Here is a 17,007-nt window from a genome sequence, read left to right as displayed (position 1 = left end):
GTACTCCCCCAAGCAAAGATAGGCTCCCTAAAACGGAATTTCAAAGTCCCTCAAAAGCTACAAAAAGACCTCGACATGGTTTTGGACAGGTTAGTGGAAATCTTGTTGACGATTACTGTATCTGCTTCGACCTCATCTCAAAAGCTGAAGAAACCACGCCCTCTCTGTCTCTCCTCTCTGTCTCTCTCTAAGTAACTATTCATTCTGGTTACTGGTATGTAATGAACCACTCTTACCTCGTACCCATTCTACGTTGCCTTTTCTGCTGTCTTTTTATTTTCCATTTTTCATTGTGCATTCCGTTTGGTTCCCGACAACCATACGTTTGATTTCCCTTTCTTTTCTTTTTTTTTTCTTTTTTTTTTTTTTTTTCTGTTTTCCCTGCAGTTAAACGGATAATGATTTTGCATCAATTGTTGCTAGTAATCCATGTTGTACGTTTGGACTGTTGTTTGTTATTTTCAGTTCTGGGCTACGAATGTTCTGTCTGACTTTGGCACATCTACAATCAATGTTATTCAGTTTCATTAAATTTGTTTCTGTCACATTTACAGTTTTATGATTGTTAATGCCATCACTTTTCTTTTGTTCCTGCAACGTTTATTCCATGTTATATATGTTTGTTTATATGCGGCTTATGTCTGTATGCATTTGTTTTTACATTTGTCTATAGATTTATGTTTCTTACTCGTATTATTTCAGATTAGAGTAGAATTGGGCTTCAGGGTCGAATTGCAAGAGTGTTTTTTCTTTTGGTGAGTTTCAGAAGGGTGATTTATGTTTTCTTTTACGGAATTTTTGTAGGCATTTACGTCATTGCATATTTTTTTTGCTTTGATTAAGTTCTATGATCAATGATGGAGCCTTGGAGTTACAATTTAGAAGAGAAAGGCCTTATGTTTTCCGATGAAATAGATTTACAAGTCGATGTTCGTGCTACAAGTAAAAAATCATCGGAATGGGGTGATAAGTCTACTTTTAATTTTGAACGCAATGGACTTGTTTCTAATGGTGAAGCGGTTGCGAGAATGGAATTGGAATTCCGTGACTTTGTGAGAAAACCTTTTCATGGTAACCAAGGAATGGAGATATTAAGTGGTGAGGTTTGCTGTAGTACTAGTAAAAGAGCAGTTTCTCCTCAGTGTATATTTGCTTCAAATTCATGTTTTGAGGAAGTGGCTTCTGAAGCAAAGCTTTCGAGTTCTGTCTTGGAAGCTAACAGCCTAAATTCATCACTGATTGACTTGAAGCTGGGAAGATTGGCTGATTGGAAAGATGTAGAGAATAGCAAGATTTTGAAATACAGACCGGTTTTGCCGTCTGAACCACCATCCTTGCTTACAAAGCGAGCACGCAAAACAAGTTCATACTCTCAGACTGCCTTCTGTCAAGTCTATGGTTGTAACAAGGATTTGAGCTCCTCAAAGGATTACCACAAAAGGCATAAAGTTTGTGATGTTCACTCCAAGACTACAAAAGTTATAGTTAATGGCATTGAACAGAGGTTTTGCCAACAGTGTAGCAGGTTGGTCATCTTTTTCCCTTTAGCTTTTGAATTGTTCAAAAGTTGTAATGGTTAGCTTAGCACATATCTATATAAGGCCAGATTCTTATTCTGACGCTGTGTTTGGGATGCATTAGTAGTATTGACCCTGGCCTGCTTGACTCGTAGCATATGTAGGAGAAAGAATTGTTGGCTTTGTGATCCAATTGAAACTATACATTCACTTAGGTACTATTATGCAAAAACGATCTGGAAACCAAGAAAGGTATGCAACCTATGTACACAGAGGAGACATAAAAAGCATTAAAGGAGGCAATCAAACAAATTCAAGCAGAACAGCACCTCTTTAAAACTTTCTAAAATAGAAAAATAAAAACAATCCCTTCTCTTCTTTTTTTTAAGATCCACAGGCTTAGTTACATGTTTGTTTAAGAGGAGGGACATTGAAACCCCTGAAACTTTCGTAATCTTTCACTTCTAGATGTCATCCGCATAAATGTTTTATATTGATATATATATATATATATATAAACTCCAGTAGAAATCAACTACTGAACCAAACCCAAATGGAGCAGAAGGCAATGGCTACATACCAGAATCTGTTGTTTGGTGGAAACACTTCTAAGGATCACAATGTGAACGACGAGGAATGAACTCATGCTTAATGGAAAACGAGAATAGCAACATAAAAATTTATGACTCTAGGCTAAAACTAACCTATTTTTAGATCATAACTTCAATCTGTCTAAGCGATCAGCTGATGACATGAAGCAAAAGTGCATAATGCAATTTTGATATCATGCAACAATGTTGCATATGATTGCAGAGGTTTTTGGCAGTGTGCCTTCAGGTAGTTTTTGCCTTTCCTACCAAATATGTTCAAGTTTCATAGGTATTTATTTACTAACTTCAATTTGTCAACCTACATTGAATAAGCGTAGAATCTAGTACAACCATAAAAAGAATCACCTTTCTGTTTGATTGATTTAGCTTTTAAACTCATTATGCACCTCTGCTTATTAAAAGTACTTACTTGAACTCGGTTTCTGTCATTTAATAAGGTTTCATTTGCTGGCTGAATTTGACGATGGCAAGCGAAGTTGTCGTAAACGCCTAGCAGGCCACAATGAACGTCGAAGGAAACCTCAATTAGATACCCTTTCTGGTAAACATAAGCTGCTTCAATCATATCAAGGTATGAAACTTTCAATCTCCCTAAGAACTTAATGCACAATAAAAATGCAGAACCCACCACCCCCCCCCCCCCCCCCCCCCCCCCCCCCCGCGGGCCCAAAACAAAACAAAAGCACCACAGTAAATTTTGTTTTTTGTTTGCAATTTTTTCAAGTACAGATATTAGGCTCTTGTAGGACTTCCTTGGTCCATCCCTAGCTGTCATTATATTTGCAAGAATAGGTCACTGCACAAGACAATGTCAGTCAAGTTAGATAAGTTTGTTTAAGATTACAAGTTGACCAATCATCTAATTTCCTTTTGATTTCCTTTTTTAGTCAGAACTGTCATTAGAGATAATGTATTTTATACTATTCTTTTATCCCACTATATCTTTTCATTTTTCACACAATATCGAGCCTCTTGACCAGAAAGAATTTTATAGATTTTGAAAGAAAAAGGAAAACCAGTAAGTTTCCATCTATGAAAGTCTAGGAGAAGTGGCCACATCAGCCATACATTGAGTTCCTTTTAATGCTGTCTATCCAATGGTTTATTTTGACATTATAACCACTACGATTCACTTATTAACAACTAATTGGTACATATTGATGACAGATTATATATTTCCTGAAATAATTTAAATAATATGCAGTATTTCCAGATAAATATAGACTACAGACCAATTATGCAGAGTTATGGTCTATGTGATTGATATAATGTGTTGTCACAATTTGTCCAAAAAAATGAAATGAGCTTGTTGTAAATACTAATATAAGCAGTAATTTGAATAGTTTAAATGCAAGGTGTTATGGTTAAATAAATTAACCTCTTTCAGTATGGGTAGTCTAGTAGTTAGACTTTTGATTTTTAAGAGCTTGTGGCATGATTAGTAAGAATCATAATCTAAACTAAGCTAAGGCCCTGGAAAATCTCAAATTAGACTGAGGGTGAAGAGTGTAGAAACAACATCAGGTCAAGTCACTTAATTGAAGTAGACGTATGGCATTTAGCTTGCACATAAAGTTTCTAAGTTCAACCAAGAAAATTTGCATTCTATTTAATCCTAATAACTAGGAACCTGCATATGAAGAGAATGACAGGAAACGATTGAAAAAGGTGAAAGTGTATACATACATATATATAGCTGAATCTGCCTCGTGCTTCCCAACAATTATGCATAAGCTATCAGAAATCATTATACTGGCTGCTGGAAAAATGTTTCCTGCTCAAAGTTGTTTCCACGGCTTGTAATAAAATAAGGATTTGCAGGCACTGGATATCTAGGGACTTCCTTGCCAAAGAGAACACCCTTTGTTTTCCCAGACATTTTTCAAGCAGGCGTTGTTTATCCAGGAAAATCTGTACAAGCTAACGGCTTTAGACATATCAAATTAGAAGGGGAGTCATTTAACAGTCCTCAATCAGCAATGCCTATCACCAGTCGGCAGTTGCTTTCGAACTCTATTCTCCATCTACATGGCATTGGGAAACAACATTGTTTGGGACTGCCTTCATCAGGAGCTGAAGACTGTAATGTTACTGTTTCCACTGTACAGGAACTGTCAGAGCCCTCAATCTCCAGTCGTGCTCTCTCTCTTCTGTCAGCTCAATCACAAGACTTGTCAAGTCATTTGACTGGAATTCCAATGGCTAGCCCCCAGATTATGCAAGGTGATTCTGCCCACCATGGTAATGTTCAAGTTTCTGAGAAACCTCTATGGGTAAGCTCTATGGAACAGTATGGACCAAATGGACTCTATTCATATGGAATAAACTCCATAGAAGTTGACAAGCTGGGATCAATAATGTTTTCTGATCCTAGTCATGCTGCTGGTTTTCAAGTTCATACTGATGGGATTTTTCAAGAGTCAAAGATGCTGAATGCCAAGTATTGTCCTCCTGATCATGGATCCACGGTTGATTGGCTCCAATTGTCATCACATCTTCAAATGGAGCAACAAAAAAACTCCCTTCAAGTAAAGCAGGAAAATGAGGGCTCGGGCTATTTTCCAGCCTTTAGAGCAGTGTGCAATCCGCAAGGTATGCCAAACATATTCACTTTAAAGCTCTAATGATCAGTGTGTCATTTTTCCTGTCGCACTTAGAAGGCGAGGGTGCTTTCACAGGTAAAGTTCTTGTGTGGGGTACTAATACACGGGTTATAGGCAAGGGTGTGAGGATCTATGATAGTGCATTTTGGAGTTGAAGCAAAATGAAGACAAAAATCAGACTATCAATCAAATCGTATAGTATCATTAACCATGTAAGAGCACAGAGCTACTTATGTTGGTCCTTTGCTTTGAGAGTTATCTAAAAGTTTGATATCAATTGAAAGAGACTTGATTTTTCAAATTCCTTAACTGTCAAGATGCAACCCAGTGGTCAAAGGACGAGTTTGGGATGAGTTGTAGACTCAGACATCTCTCACGGGTGGGACTGTGTATCTAAGGGCCCTACCTTAGTGAGGTTCCACGTTATCAAAAGAAATTTCCTTAAAATCAGGAAGCATGAATGACACAGAAAAATAGAGAAGAACCTTTGCAGTTTCAGGCTTGTTGTTACCCCTAGTTATTGTGAACAATAAATAGAAACAGTTTTGTTGGTGCAGGTTAAGGGGAGGCGGTTGAAGACATTCTGCATGGATCAGAATACTAAGTACTAACTTCCATTGAGCTGTTTGAAAGGTTGATAGAAACTATAGACACCGTAAGTAGGAACATTCCTTTTCCCAAAAAGGCAAATAAGAAAAAGATTTGTGGCTCTTGCTACTGTAAAGTGATGCTAGTTTGAATCTGTAAGTTCCTTTTAAGTACCTTTTATTCCCTTTATTTCTACAAATATTATGTCAATTTAAGTATTTTAGATATTATTGATGAAACCGTGAGATAACCTCTCTCTCTCTCTCTCTCTCTCTCCTTGTGTTCTGGGAACAGTTTCATGCCTTTGATCGAAAATGTCTATATCTTTCGAGGGAGAAAAACTTTATATCTTTAGAACATAATTCAATAAATAAAAGTAAAATAATGCTATCTGGTCATTCAAAGCAAGGAATTATATTATCCCCCCCCGGGGGAACCTCACATTCTTTTGTAAAGGCTTTGCCGTTAAACTAGTTGTAATTTAGCATTTTTCTCAAAATAATCGTTTTTTTTCTTTTTTGGATACACTTGATATTAAACATAAGTAATAAACAATTATGCTACAATTATAAAGCAAATTGACTAATTTTTTGGAAGTATAACACATGCATGATAACATGACTAATGCTAGTGGTACATTCGAGATTGACAAACTTAATTAAATCTAATAAAACTGGTCCATTGATTGGCAAAGACCGCGGTTTAGCTTTCCTTCTTCTACTTATTGCCTATTTTGCTGGGTCACGGAGTCTGGTTGTTTTGAGCTGAGAAGACATCAAATCGAGAGTTCGCTTGACTCTCACTTAACATGGCGCTTGAGCGAAGCTCAGACATATTGTTCGCTACCGGTTGCACGACAGTGGATTCGAGCGAAACTCAATCCTAGTGTTCGCTTGATTGGCTGCTCGAGTCAATGTTAGATAGGCTGTTTGTTCAAGCAAAGAACCCTGTTTTGCCGCATTATGGTTTCTGGGCGCAATTTGTTATATATATGTTATGTTTTGGAATTGAAATGTATTAGATTGAACTAAGAGGAACAGAAACGGTACAGATGAATATTGCGAGAGAGAAAAAGACCTATAAAGAGAGTTGAAATTTGTATTCATAGAGTAAAACTCTTATAACTCACTGTGTGATTGTAACCTCTTCTGAAATAAAATCACCTGTAACTCTGTGAATATAGACATGTTATCGAACCACGTTAAATATTGTGTATTGTGTGTGTGCGTGCTTGATTCCCATGTTTTCGCAATTATTTCATTGTCTATCTCACTAATGTTGTGTGTGGGTGTGGATTTTCTTACAACATATTTTGCCTGCAAATTGCAACGAACTACGAAGCCAATAGATTTTTATAGAGAAGTAGTGCTAAATACAATTTTATAGTGCAAGTTCAGTGCACTTATATTGAAAAAAGTGGCATCCATCATGAAAAAGTTGATTTTTTTTTTTTTTTTTATGTGAGTCTTAGATTTTTCCTATTTTTCAAATGAAATATTCGAGATTTGTATATCCTAAAATTGTATAAATATTTTTTATTATAGAGGATGAAAAAACATTTCCTTCTATAACTAGAATTACAAGATGGAGCCTCTCAAAGCCCACCTTTTATTTATTTTTTTTTTTCATTGACATTTTTATTTTTTGAAAATTCAAATTAGAGGGAAATTTTGGATATTAATTAAAGCAGGATGCGATAAGACAAGGAGCTCAAACCAGATTTTATGCCACAGTGGCAGCTAGCTGTGGCAGCATCTTTTAACTCATAAGATTGATTCAACATTTCTCCAAAATTTTATTACGGCATGCTCCTAAAGTTGGTAATTCACACATGGAGTGAAGGCACTACTATTATTAATACAAAATTTAGGCTTGGTTTAATTTCACAAACTTTTCAAAACATTTTATCACATTTTAACATTCAAATATAAATATTTTTTAATTTCAAATTTTCAACTTTTTCATCTAATCATTACAACTTTTTCAAACTTTCAAACAAAATACAAAACACGATTCAACTTTTTCAAATTTTTCAAATTTTAAAACAACAATGATATTAAAAATTATATCTTAACCATTTTTTAACTTTATAATTTTTTATTCAACTTTTTATCTCTCATTTTTCAAAACCTTATAAAAATCTTAATTCAAACTATTTTACTACTATTAACAAATTATCTCACTATTTTTCATAGATTTCTCATCTCATATGTATAATCAAACGAGACCTTATTCTCATAGTTTACTAAATGAGAGATTATGAATTTGAATTTTCATGAACATAATGTTAAGGAGACGAGACTCATACTGATTAATGATTATTTTAGTATCGCTTTTGTTCTAGGTTTGGTTTGGGATAACATTTAGATACAAATCAATAGTTTGTTTCATTTTGTTTTCTATTTAAAAGAAAATGATTTGTATAAGTGTCGGGCATGCAAGTACCAAATAGATTTTTTGGAATAAGTGAGCTCCACATGAGAAAATTTCATTTATTTTTCTATTTAAAAGAAAATGATTTGTATAAGTGTCGGGCATGCAAGTACCAAATAGATTTTTTGGAATAAGTGAGCTCCACGTGAGAAAATTTCATTTATTCGATGAGTCCGTCTACATATACTTTCGGGATTGCCCACGCAGGCCTGGACATTTTTATCCCTAAAAGTTTTTTGAATTACAATAATGCCACTTATCTTCCGTCGAAATGCATTTGTATTCCTCTGAAATTGATTGCAAATTTTCCCACCCTCCTATCTTCAATCCCTGTGCGATGGAGTAACACTATAGCAATGGTCGAGTCTTACACCATCATCAGCCACTTCTATCACCATCGACCTCCTCATAAATCTCCCCAGTGGGTCTCAGGGTTTCGTTTCGAGTATTCTCAGAATCCATCTACTTCGCCGTCGTCGAATTGAGTTTCTCTTCCACCACTGTTTGCATCGACTTCTACCATTCTCTCATTATCCGTGCCTTGTAACACAAGCAAAAAATTGTTATGTTGTTAGGTATGTTTTTCCTGACTTGAAAAATCATTGTTGCTGGTTGGTTCCAAAGATTTTTTTTTGCCTTGTAACACAAGCACAAACAATACTAATGATAGGGAACTAGAAAAGTTGAAAATAGCTTTCTCGCGGTGGAACTAAAAGATTGAATGAAGGTTTTATGATTTATATTTTTTTCATTTTTATTTTGGCAAGGAATTTGATATGAATAATTGCAAGCAGAGTAGTATTTCTATTTTTTTTTTTTTTGTCAAAACAGAGTAGTATTTCTTTAGTGATGGCTTAAATGGGTTGAGTGCAACAATAGACACATTCTTATGACTTAAAGTTGTGCACTTTTTCCTTCCACGTTACGAAAAGGAAGGAAGAAGAACAGGACTCTATAAAATTATGTGCATAATTTTCTTGTGCTTGTTGGACATTTGTATATTTCTTTGTGTGCTTAGTTTTTTTTGAATTTTCTCTTGTGCTTAAATATTTCAAGATGGTTCACTGGTCCATTTTTTATGTTAGTTTTCCTTTTTGAATAGGTATTGTTAGTGTACAACTAGATGGAGAAATGGGAAGAATGCACATATACTAGATTGAAAATTTATTTATGTATTGAATTGTAGGCAAACTCACTTTCAGAAGATGTATTAAACACGAGTGGCACTACAGTCACATCAAATGAGGTATTTCTGCCTGGCACATAATTAATTGTTCATACACAGGTATGTTGTAGTTCCATGCACCTTTCTTTGCTTAATAATGCTTGATGTTTTACTTATCAATTTTACACATTGCAGGTGGACTTTCAACATCATGGTGCTGATGAGGATAATTGAGAGTAAATGTGTCAAATCGTGTTAACGGGTCTTGTTCATGTCATGTCAAGGCTTGTATATTTTACTATATGGGTCAACCCAAACACGATCCATTAAGCTTATCATGTCAAAATTTCAAACCCTAACATGACCCATTAACATAACAGGTCGTATCTTGTCAACCCGTTTTGACCTGTTAGTGAATACTACGAAATAGGTTAACACGACACGACCTGACCCGACTCGACCCGATATGTTTATGTAAATGGGTTGAACAAACCCGAAATTAACTTGTTTGACCTAATTAAGTTTATCATAATTTTATATAAAGGTTAAAATCACAACGGGTCATAACGGGTTAACCTGCTATCATCCTGTTAAGCAATTGTGTCTTAATGGGTCAACCCGTTTTGACCTAAACCCGTTAAGACTAAATCCAAACCCGTTATTATAGTGTCATGTTTATGTTGGGTTAACGGGTCGTGTCACATATTGCAACCCTAAATTGAGAGCATGTAGTTTTGGCTCATTGATGATCGGTTGTGGCATTTTGAGAATTTTGTAACTTGGCAACTCTCCCTATCTGGTGCATTAGTAGCTTGGCAACATGCCAATATGGAAATTTTTGTAGAACCTAAATGTATTGATTGTAACTCAATGTGAATGTGAATTCTGAATGTATAATATGTATTGAACCTTTATTATATATATGAGTGATTTTATTTGAGAATGTGGTGCATGGTGCATGTTAGATCAGTCCTAACCATTATACAAATCTGAATGCCACTTACAAATCTGAGGGTTACAAATTTTATTTTCTGATAATATACAAGCAGTAATCTCATAGTTGAAAGCCAAACAGTTAGAGGAAACTCTTCAAGCAAAAAAGCTATCTTCCATTAAACTCATTTGAAACTGTCTGAAACACATTACATGTCAACACTCTGGTACACAGTTGGGTTACATTGAACTCAAACACTAAAAAACTTAACAAGTCTATAAATCTATTAACAATATATAAAGAAGTCCCTAACACAAACTTAATCTTCCATTGATCTTGATCGTAACAACCACTTCTTGGTACACAATGGTTCCCTCTAGGCCATTACTTTGTCTTCTTCCAATCCAAGAAAAGAATCAAGCAACTTGGAGAATGGGCTATTAAAGCAAATCTTGAGAACTGAACAGATCCAATAAAGCTTCATGCAGTATTGGTTAATGGACTTGGATTAGGAACAACTATATTCTTGCATGACCCAGAATGTGCTCCAGCGTGCAAAATCTCTTCAATATTAGTGTCTTTCATAGAAACCTCCATGCATACAATAAAATGTCATAAGAAGAGTATGGACAAAAGCACATAGCATTCAGAAATATTGCAGACAATGACATGTCCGTCATTCGATGTCCTATGAAGTTCTTTTGAGTTGATACAAAACTGAAAAATGTAAAGATAAAGTTCTCTCCAACAAAATACTTTCATAAAAACAATTCTACCTCTCACCCCATTTTGACATATTTGTTGCATTTTCTTGCATGTAGGAAAACAGGAAAAGAGAGAAACAGAGCATGATTTTATAATTTGGTGACTAGTCGCAATATATGGTCCATTTTCTTTTCAGTATTTTACTCTACGTAATTCTAATGATTCTAAACTTATTGTAATTATAAGTTGTTAAGATCTTGAATTTCACACACTGTAATTCTACCAATGACTTCTCTTTCCTTTTGATTGTTAATATATTAGACTAAGGAAATAATGTGAGTCTCAAGGCTAAGGCCTAATACTTTTTTTATAGAAGGTATGGACTGGACAGGGTCTTTCATATATGCGATGTACATCCATAAGTACTTACCTACAAAAAAACATGGATATTGTTCAATATTGGAGGAGCTCAATATATATATATATATAAATAAATATAATACTAGTTGACCTGTATGTGTGAAGCACTAAAATCCAAGCGGACTCGACATGCTTGCTTTCTAGTTTAGGAAACAAGTGACCTTTCCAAGTGAGCCTAAAAACAAACATTTGGTGGGCAAAAAATTACACCTCCATTCGCTCCCCCATTCCATTTTCCAAGCAACTAACCTATTGAGGACTTGGGTGTTTGGAGTCGTGTAGGGAGAAGAGAAGGAGATTACGGGTTGAGTAATTAATTGTGGGCCACGCTTGAGTCGTGGGTTGTTGCATCGTGGGCTTGTTGTGGGACTGCTCTTTTAATTATGTTTACTTATTTTTGTTTACTTATGTTATTTTGTCTAGTCCATGAAGGGCTTATCAGTCATTTACTTTACTATTATATTTCATCTTTCCGTTAAATTTATCAGAAGAATCTGTAAGGAGAGATCATTTATCAATACAAGGTTTTATCCTTCTGGAGGTGTTGATTTCCTCGAAAAGTCAGAGTCTATTCTTCCTTTTTACAATCATCACACACACACATTTGGGTTTATAACAATTTCTGGCAACAGAGCCAAAGTTTCTGGAACCTGGAAGCAATCATCCATGGCTGCGGGTACTCGATTCAAGGAACTGGAGAAGCTAGTTTTGGGGATGAAGTAGCATCAAGACCTGCAAGACCAAAGAGTAAAGGGCCATCAGAAATCTCTTGATGATTTATCAAAGAAAATGGATCTTCTTTTAGAAACTTTAAATGGGGGTCACTCGCACTTCAGATCTGTCCATAACTCCCGCTAGGAGGAAGAGGTTATTGGGGATGGTTCGGGAGCTACTAGGGAAATGCATTTTCGTTCAGTTAAGCTGGACTTTCCAAGGTTTGAAGGAGAAAATCCAACTAGGTGGATTTACAGAGTGAGTCATTATTTTGCTTTACACCTAATGTTGGATTACCAGAAAATACTTATGTGTTCATTTCACATGGAGGGAGATGCCTTGGTCTGGTTTCAGGATGCTGAGGAGATAGAGTGTTTGCAGACTTGAGATTCATTTATACAAGAATTGCAGATCAGGTTTGGAAGCTCTTCATACGATGACCCATGGAGGCCATTACCAGGTTGAGGCAAACCACTACTGTTTCAGTTTATATGACACAATTTGAGGTACTTTCTTTCTACTCGTCTTAGAGGGTTGTCTGAAAATTATAAACTCAGTTGTTTCCTTAGTGGGCTTAATGATGAGATTAGACTCCCTATTAGAATGCTTAAACCTTAGAATCTGAACTCTGCCTTTGGATTAGCTAAAATCCAAGAGGAGTACATAAATAATTCAAGAAGGAATTCTATATTTGGAAATTTTTATAGTAACCCTTCAAAAGGGGTTCACGGTGGGGGTGATAACTAGGTTTTTTCATCTTAGTTTACTAAGAGGGAAAATGTACCTTCTAAAGGGTTTTCTCCCAAGGGAACTCTCCTTATCCAGAGGGTGAGTCCTACTGAAATGAAGGAAAGAAGAAAAAAGAGACTTTGTTACTTTTGTAATGACAAATGGAATCATACTCATAGATGTATGAAAGCCAAACTTTTTGTTATGGAAGGAATGGATTTACCATTAGAAGATGAGGGTGTTGAGGAGGAAAATGGAGAGAGTGAAAAGGAAGACGAAGAGTTGATGGTGCAAAAGGTGGGGGAGAGACCCCTGAGATATCTCTCCATGCCATAATAGGATCTATTAATCCAAGAACCATACAGGTGTTGGGCAAAATAAAAGGGCAATCTGTGGTGATATTTGTTGAGACGGGAAGTACCCATAATTTTCTTGATCTAGGCTGTAGCAACTAAGGCTAAATGAGATGTAGATTTAGAAGAACAAATGGAGGTAAGGGTGGCTAATGGAGAGAGAACTAGAAGTAAAGGCAAGTTGACTGGTGCTGAATTTGTGGTACAGGGGCAGACATTCTCCACTGATTTCTTTTTATTACCCTTAGGGGGTGTGATATAGTGCTGGGTATGCACTAGTTGAGGACTTTGGGACTAGTATTATGGGATTTTTCATCCCTAACTATGACCTTTATAGTGGGGAAGGTTTTTGTTACACTTAAGGGCTTGAATCCTAGCCTAACTGAATGGATTGAGGGGATAGAATTAACTCAGCTCACTAAAGTAGAAATGATGGTGTTGTTTTTACATATTCTTGAAGTTAAATCTGGTGTGGAAGAGTCACAAGTACTCGTGGATTTGGGAATTAGATAAATTCAGTAAGGTTTTTTCTAAGCCTAATGGACTACCACCTAAGAGAAATTATGACCATTCCATTAACCTTAAAGAGGGCACCACACTTGTATTAGTAAGACCCTACAGTACTCATTATATCAAAAAAATGAAATTGAAAAAATAGTACAAGAATTGTTGGCGGCTGGAGTAATTAGACTCAACCAATCCTCATTTTCTTCCCTTGTATTGCTGGTCAGAAAAGCTGATGGGAGTTGGACGATGTGTGTGGACTATTGCACATTAAACAAGGAAACAATCAAGGATAAGCTTCCTATTCCAGTGATTGATGAGCTGCTAGATGAATTACAATGGGCAACTATTTTTTCTAAGCTGGATCTGAGATCCGGTTACCATCAGATAAGGGTCAAGGAAAGAGATGTGCCTAAAATAGCCTTTAAGACCCACCAAGGTTACTATGAATTCTTGGTGATACCATTTGGGTTGATCAATGCCCCTGTCACGTTTCAAGGCTTAATGAATGAAGTATTCCAATCTTACTTAAGGAAATTCGTGATCGTTTTTTTTGACGATATTCTGGTTTATAGTAAAACTAAATAAGAACACTTGGGACATTTAACCTTGGTGTTGAAAACCTTAGCTGAACATTCACTGTTTGTTAAGAAGAGCAAATGCAAGTTTGGATGTAGGGAGATGGAGAATTTGGGCCACATAGTGTCGGCTGAAGGGGTTAAGGCTGATTCCTCCAAAATACACTTTATGACAGAGTGGCCACTACCTAAATCCTTAAAGTCATTGAGGAGATTTTTGGAACTTACAGGATACTACAGAAAATTCATTTAGCATTATGGAATATTGGTTGCCCCCTTATTGCATTACTCAAGAAGAATTCATTTCACTGGATTGAATCAGCTTCTAAGGCCATTGAGAGGCTGAAAACTTCTATGACTAAACCCCAGTGTTACCCTTGCCAAATTTTTCTAAGCCTTTTCTTATAGAATGTGATGCCTTAGGTGTGGGCATTGGTGTTATCCTAATGCAGGAGGGGAGACCCTTAGCCTACCTTAGCCATGGAGACCCTACTTGGTGGGTAGACCCTTTGTAATTAGGACTGATCAGTAGAGTTTGAAGTTCATTTTGGAGTAGAAAATTGGTACTCCTTCCTAACAAAAGTGGATCAGTAAGCTATTGGGATATGACTTTTCAATAGAATATAGGAAGGGAAGAGAAAACAAGGCTGATGATGCCTTGTCAAGACAGCACGAGGTAGTTGAAGAAGGGTCCTTGGCTGGGATCACAGTTCTGGATCCTATATGGTTGTAGGAACTAAGAGACTCCTATAAGGGTAATATGGAGCTTCGAGAGCTATGTAAAAAATTAAAGAAGGGGCAGTTAGCTGAGAAGGGTTTCTCCTTGGTGAATGAGTTGCTTTTGAAGAAGATAAGGATTTACTTAACTAAAATCTCTCCTTTTAAAGTTCAAGTGTTACACTAAATAAATGACAGCCCCTATGGAAGACATGCAGGGTACTAAAAATCCTTACACAAGGCTAAGGCTGATTTTTTCTGGCCTGAAATGAAAAAAGATTTTAAAACCTACATAAAGGAGTGTGCCACTTGCCAAAGGTGCAAATCCGAGAACCTGCACCCTGCTAGTCTTCTCCAACCACTGCAAATTCCTACCAGAAGTTGGACTGACATCTCAATGGATTTCATTGAGGCACTTCCCATGTTAATAGGGTTTTCAGTAATCCTAGTGGTAGTAGATCGATTCACGAAGTATGCTTACTTCCTTCCCTTGTCACACCCCTACACTGCATCTACAGTGGTAAAACTATTCTTCTCACAGATATTCAAATTGCATGGGATGCCTTCTACTATAGTATCAAACCGTGATGTGATTTTCACCAGCTCATTCTAGAAGGAGATGTTCAAGCTTTAAGGCGCTAAACTATCATATTCCTCAACATACCATCCATAATCCGATGGTCAAACTAAGGTGATTAACCGTTGCATACAATAGTATTTGAGGTGCTTCGTGCACAACAGGCCAAAGGAGTGGTCCACTTGGTTACCATGGGGGAAAGGTGGTACAACACAAACCTCCATTCCTCCACTAAAGTCACCCCCTTTGAGGCCTTGTATGGGGTTCCACCCTTTACCCTAGTGCAGTATGTCTCAGGAACTACTCAGAACTAGGAGGTTGATTCTCAACTGAAGACCCGAGAATAAATCATCACAATACTCAAGAAAAATTTACAAGCAGCCCAAGAGTCTATGAAGAAATAGTATGACAAGCACCATATTAGCGGAGAATTCGAGATTGGGGATCTGGTTTACCTCAAACTACAAAAGCATCGACATCAAAGTGTAGACACACGACAAAGTTCCAAACTTTCCCCTAGTTTCTTTGGACCCTTCAAGGTTTTGGAAAATATTGGTGGACTCGCCTATAGACTGGAGTTGCCCCCAATTCTTTGATCCACCCCGTGTTTTATGTTTCCCTCTTCAAGAAACACATTCGCTCGAGTATTAATCCCTCACCGGGGCTGTCGTCTGTCGATCCTCTTGGATCCCTGTGCATCGAACCAAAAAGGGTGTTAGATTGTCGAATGATTAAGCACAAAAACCATGCTTTGATCAAACTTTGATAAAATGGAGTGGTGTTCCAGAAGAGGACTCGTCGTGGGTCGCCGTGGAGGAGCTTCGCCGGTAGTTCCCCGACCTTGTGGGCAAGGTCTTTTGAGGGGAAGGTGTTGTTGAGGAGTTGGGTGTTTGGTGTCGTGTAGGAAGAAGTTAAGTTAGCAGGAAGAAGAGAAGGGGGTTACGGGCTGAGTAATTGATCGTCGGTCAGGCTTGAGTCGTGGATTGTTGCATCGTGAGCTTGCTGTGGGCCTACTCTTTTAATTTTGTTTACTTGTTTTAGTTTTACTTATGTTATTCTGTCCAGCCCATGAAGGGCTTGTCAGTCATTTACCTTACTATTCTGTTTCTTCTTTCCGTTAAATTTTTCAGAAGAATCTGTAAGGAGGGATCATTTATCAATACAAGGTTTTATCCTTCTGAAGGTGCTGATTTCCTCAAAGAATCAGAGTCTATTCTTCCTTTTTACAATTCATCACACACACACACACACACAGTTGGGTTCATAACATAACCAGAATCCAAAAATTTTGTAGAGAACATAAAGAGCAAAAATTACAGGTTCCACTGAAAAATTTATGGTTCTAAAATCTCAAAGAAGTGTATGGTTCCACTAAAAATTTACCTTGCTGAGAAAGGGGACGACGATCTCGCAGTGAAGAAGGCGATGATGATCTCAATCTGAAGGCGAAGGTGTTCCGATCCAAAAGTGATGACGGTCTCAATTATTTTGGGAAGATTGGAGATATCTAAAATCTGAAGCTGAAGTTGAAAATCTGATTTTGGGTCGGATTCTTTCATTGTTTCTTGTGTTTTACTCCACTTAATGGAATGATAACATTTTAACTATTAATGAAACGATTCCTCTCTAACCGTGCATGGGGTCCCAAAGTATGGACTGGATACAGAATTTTTCTCTAGAACTTTTTTAAACAGCAAAAGTCAGTTAAAAAATAATAAATAATTACTAAAGGGATAAAATTGCAACAAAGTCGTTGTAGTATAGTGGTGAGTATTCCCGCCTGTCACGCGGGTGACCCGGGTTCGATCCCCGGCAACGGCGAATATAATTTTTGGTTTTTTAGTAGCTAACAGTAACAT

The 17,007-nt window shown here is 36.8% G+C and overlaps 1 protein-coding gene, 1 long non-coding RNA gene and 1 other non-coding gene across 3 annotated transcripts; 2 read left to right on the top strand and 1 right to left on the bottom strand.

Moving 5' to 3' along the window:
* Positions 1 to 857: 857 nt before the first annotated feature.
* Positions 858 to 5,554, top strand: LOC121258888 (squamosa promoter-binding-like protein 6). The gene is made up of 4 exons (XM_041160421.1): positions 858 to 1,525; positions 2,566 to 2,699; positions 3,950 to 4,720; positions 5,289 to 5,554. The coding sequence occupies exons 1-4, from the start codon at positions 858 to 860 to the stop codon at positions 5,291 to 5,293; spliced, it is 1,578 nt and encodes a 525-aa protein (XP_041016355.1). The 3' UTR covers positions 5,294 to 5,554.
* Positions 5,555 to 11,097: 5,543 nt separating this feature from the next.
* Positions 11,098 to 16,547, bottom strand: LOC121258457. Its single transcript, XR_005939408.1, has 2 exons — positions 16,422 to 16,547; positions 11,098 to 11,225 (listed from the first exon to the last, which is right to left on the bottom strand). It is a non-coding gene; the product is annotated as an uncharacterized LOC121258457 (long non-coding RNA).
* A 350-nt stretch (positions 16,548 to 16,897) lies between these two features.
* On the top strand, positions 16,898 to 16,969 carry TRNAD-GUC. Its single transcript has one exon. It is a non-coding gene; the product is annotated as a tRNA-Asp (tRNA).
* Positions 16,970 to 17,007: the final 38 nt, after the last annotated feature.

The sequence above is a fragment of the Juglans microcarpa x Juglans regia genome, chromosome 3S (assembly GCF_004785595.1).
Source record: "Juglans microcarpa x Juglans regia isolate MS1-56 chromosome 3S, Jm3101_v1.0, whole genome shotgun sequence".
NCBI classification, from domain to species: domain Eukaryota; kingdom Viridiplantae; phylum Streptophyta; class Magnoliopsida; order Fagales; family Juglandaceae; genus Juglans; species Juglans microcarpa x Juglans regia.
Note: the sequence above shows the minus strand (reverse complement) of the source record. Positions and strands in the feature narration are given on the sequence as shown.